Below are 3,401 nucleotides of genomic sequence, written 5' to 3'. Positions count from 1 at the left end.
CTTAACGAAGGAAGTACCATCTCCCAGCACAACATTCATGAACTTTGCCTGCTGTAACTTTCATGTAGTAGCATATATGGTTACGCATTTATTTCCCGAACCACTGTTTCTAGGTAGAGGGTAGCCATCAGGGCCATCAATCTGCCAATCATCTGCTTTGCGTGCTTGTGTTGCATTATATGTCAGAGTTCACTATTTTGTCTTTCTTTTGTAACCATGATTCTGAAATCTTGTTCTCCAGCTGTATGACTTGTTCATATGCATGAAGGGTTAGGGGATAAAATTTTACTTGAAGAAACGCTTTCTCAATCTAGAGCCAGGTTTAAGAAATAATTCTAAATATAGACTTGGGAGTTTCTGTAAATTGAAAGCTCATTTTTAGTGGAATTATTTTGTGTTTCATTTGCTCTTCCAGATATTTGTTCTGTAATGTTTTGCCATAGTCTTTTGGCTGTTCGACCTCGCATTTTATCTTCAAGACGTCATGGACATGTGGCTCCTGACTCCTGATAGCTATGCCTTTTTTTTCCTATCCCGTAACTTGCAAGTTGCCACTATGGAATAGTATCACAGCTAGATGGGGACACTAGTTCCAGTTGACTTCTCCCCAGTTAATGCAAAGCAATCTTCAGCGGTTTTACCATTGTTTGTACTATATTTTCAATTGAATCAGCATGATCTTCTCAGTTATAACATTTGTAGACCCAATCTGCAAGCATTTAAGTTGATATAACACCTGCTAATCATGTTTGCATTGGAAAAGTCTTACAGGAGATAGCTGATTATTGTGAATACAGAGTGGAAGTGTCCTTGCATTACATGTCTTGCACACTAGATGCTACATAGTAGATACATAAAACATGAGCCCACTTGGAATGCTAGATAGATATAAATACTTTTTAGATCCATGCTAATGGTTCTTTCAACAAAAGCATTTCACTTCTGCTAGGTTGCAAGTAACTTAGTAATCTGATACAATATATATGGCTTCAATAACTGGGGCCAATTCCTTTACTGTAGCTAACTTGTGGGGCCATCTTTATCTCATCCATCTTCCAGCCTGCCTCAGGGCTGTAGTAATCCCACATCGGTGATGGTAGCAGAGGGCCAGAGGGGCTGCTGTATGAATTATCCTTCCCGTCATGAAAGTTGACCCCAGAGGGTGCCTCAATCTCCATCCATATCTGATCCATGAGGTATCCATCCATGTCAGCAGGCGTGCCCTTCAATATGCTTGTGATGCAGCTACTGCCACCATGAAGCTCCTGCTCGCCAATTCCCATGATCGATGGCGTCTGTGGCTGAATGGATTGGTATGTCACTGAGGATGAAGATGATGAGGGTGACATGTTCCTCTTCCTCTCCTGTGCTTTCTTCCTCATATGTGTTCTCCAGTAGTTCTTGATCTCATTGTCGGTACGCCCTGGCAGCTTCCGTGCTATCCTGGACCACCTATTGAAGAGCCTCCAGATATATCATTCATACATCATAATAGCAGAGGAAAGCTATCACCCAATTACTTAGGTTGTTCTTTGAATCAAACCTGTTTCCCCACCGAGCATGGAGCTCGAGGATGAGGCGTTCTTCATGGGGAGTCATGCGCCCACGCTTTAGGCCAGGGTGGAGGTAGTTAACCCACCGGAGGCGACAGCTCTTTCCTGTGCGGTTGAGGCCTGCATGGAGATTACAGAGGTTGAAGCAAGAAGAAAGTTATTAGCAAAGGTGACATTTGTTGTTGCGACTTTGCGCAAAATACTTCAATATAGCTACCTAATTTTTGGATCCCCCACCCCTCAAACCTGATACTTTGGCAATGAAATCCCAACGGCGTTCACCGAACAAACGGACAGTGCATACCAGTTGCATGTCCTCCTGCTCTGTCCATGGCCCTTTGCGTGTCTCTTCTCTCACTGTCACCATATCAACTCAGGATATAACGACAGTACCCTAACGTTGTTCGCTCCTACCTTGTATCGGCTGGGAGCCCGTCTTCTTGCTCTTCTTCCTTTGAGTGCTTGTGGGCTCCAGTTTCAGGACGAGATCCTTGATGAACTCCAGTCTGTTTGGGAGAAGAAGAATGAAGCTAGTAGGGAGAGAAGGAAGCTGACCTTTGTTGCCTAAGGGTCTGATGACTTTTGCCTCTCATTTATAGGCGAGGGAGGGAGCTCTTGGCCTCTTGGGGGTCATGTGATCTGGTGGGTGTGATTTGGAGCTCCCATAAAGACCCTATGTTCCATCATTTGGGCTGTCCTCAGATTCTAACTTATAAAGGTAGCTTTTCAATTGGCTCATGCTGCATAAGCTATATTGCAACTTCATAGTGTGTATATTATGAGGTCAGTTTATTTGGTTAGTGTGTGGATTTCATTGGTGCTAGCAGTATATGCCTTTTGGGGCTTACAAGGTACACACGAGTGCTGATGCATTATACTAGTAAATTGGTTGTTAATAGTGGGTGTCGTTTCAAATTCATGAGCTTCATATTTCTTGTTTGCAACTATACCTGAAAGGCTGAAACCTTTTAGCTTTGGTCAAGCTGTCCAGAAAAATAACTTATAAATTTAGTTGAATATCATATGCCTACCATTATTCATTCTAGCCTACCCCAACTTGTTTGGGACTAAAGGTTTTGTTGTTGCATCATATATGCCCACCATTATTCATTATTGCGAGTGTTGATAACAAAATTCCTGTCACCACCAATTAGGCAGTTACTTCCTCCGTCTGGGTTTATTGCCTCTCCGTTTAACTACATCCGTTTAACAAATTACCTTAAGAATTATACTGTGGGAAACCTCATTCAAGTACAAATCTAATAGTATACCTTTTGTATCATACATCTCATATTATTTTAGTCAAATAGATGGTCAAAGTTTGAGCCAAAATACGAGGGGGCCCAATAAACCCGAACGGACGAAGTGCTATTGGATTGTACTCAGTACTCGCTAGTTAAAATTAAAACATTTGACTCTTGCTGGTGATAGCCATCTGGTATGCTTTTAAATTTCAAATAGAAACCCCCTCAAAAGAAAAATCAAATAGAAACACTGTTTCCCACATAAATAAGTCAGCAAGTATTTAGTGTTCATGCCACTACTGACTTGAAACCTCCACCAGGCTGCTAGCCAGAACTTCCTATTTCTAACTAATGTTGGACCTCTAACTTTGTACAAAACATGGTGATTCTGAAGGCGTTGCTGCTGCTTTCTTGATTCCTTTTCTTCTTCTTTGATGGGAATATGGGATGTGATTCTTTTGTGTTTTCACGAGAAAGAAAAGCTGTTGTGCTTATCAACCTTTTGGTGCTTTGATAGACCACCATGCATAGAACTATAAGCAGTATTTTCTTTTTGTTGATTGATGTGAGAATTCTAGACCTATAATTACAATCAAACTGGATG

The 3,401-nt window shown here is 41.6% G+C and overlaps 1 protein-coding gene across 4 annotated transcripts; it reads right to left on the bottom strand.

Annotated features, from left to right (window-relative positions):
* Positions 1–724: 724 nt before the first annotated feature.
* On the bottom strand, positions 725–2,189 carry LOC123110706 (myb-related protein MYBAS2). Of its 4 annotated transcripts, none has more exons than XM_044531295.1 (3): positions 1,800–2,189; positions 1,544–1,673; positions 725–1,452 (listed from the first exon to the last, which is right to left on the bottom strand). In XM_044531295.1, the coding sequence occupies exons 1-3, from the start codon at positions 1,918–1,920 to the stop codon at positions 990–992; spliced, it is 714 nt and encodes a 237-aa protein (XP_044387230.1). In that variant the 5' UTR covers positions 1,921–2,189; the 3' UTR covers positions 725–989. The 4 variants fall into 4 exon arrangements, with proteins under 4 accessions (XP_044387230.1, XP_044387232.1, XP_044387231.1 ...); XM_044531297.1 differs by having other exon boundaries at positions 1,771–2,186; XM_044531296.1 differs by having other exon boundaries at positions 1,858–2,185.
* Between the last annotated feature and the right edge of the window lie 1,212 nt (positions 2,190–3,401).

This window comes from Triticum aestivum, chromosome 5B, assembly GCF_018294505.1.
Source record: "Triticum aestivum cultivar Chinese Spring chromosome 5B, IWGSC CS RefSeq v2.1, whole genome shotgun sequence".
Classification (NCBI taxonomy): Eukaryota; Viridiplantae; Streptophyta; class Magnoliopsida; order Poales; family Poaceae; genus Triticum; species Triticum aestivum.
Note: the sequence above shows the minus strand (reverse complement) of the source record. Positions and strands in the feature narration are given on the sequence as shown.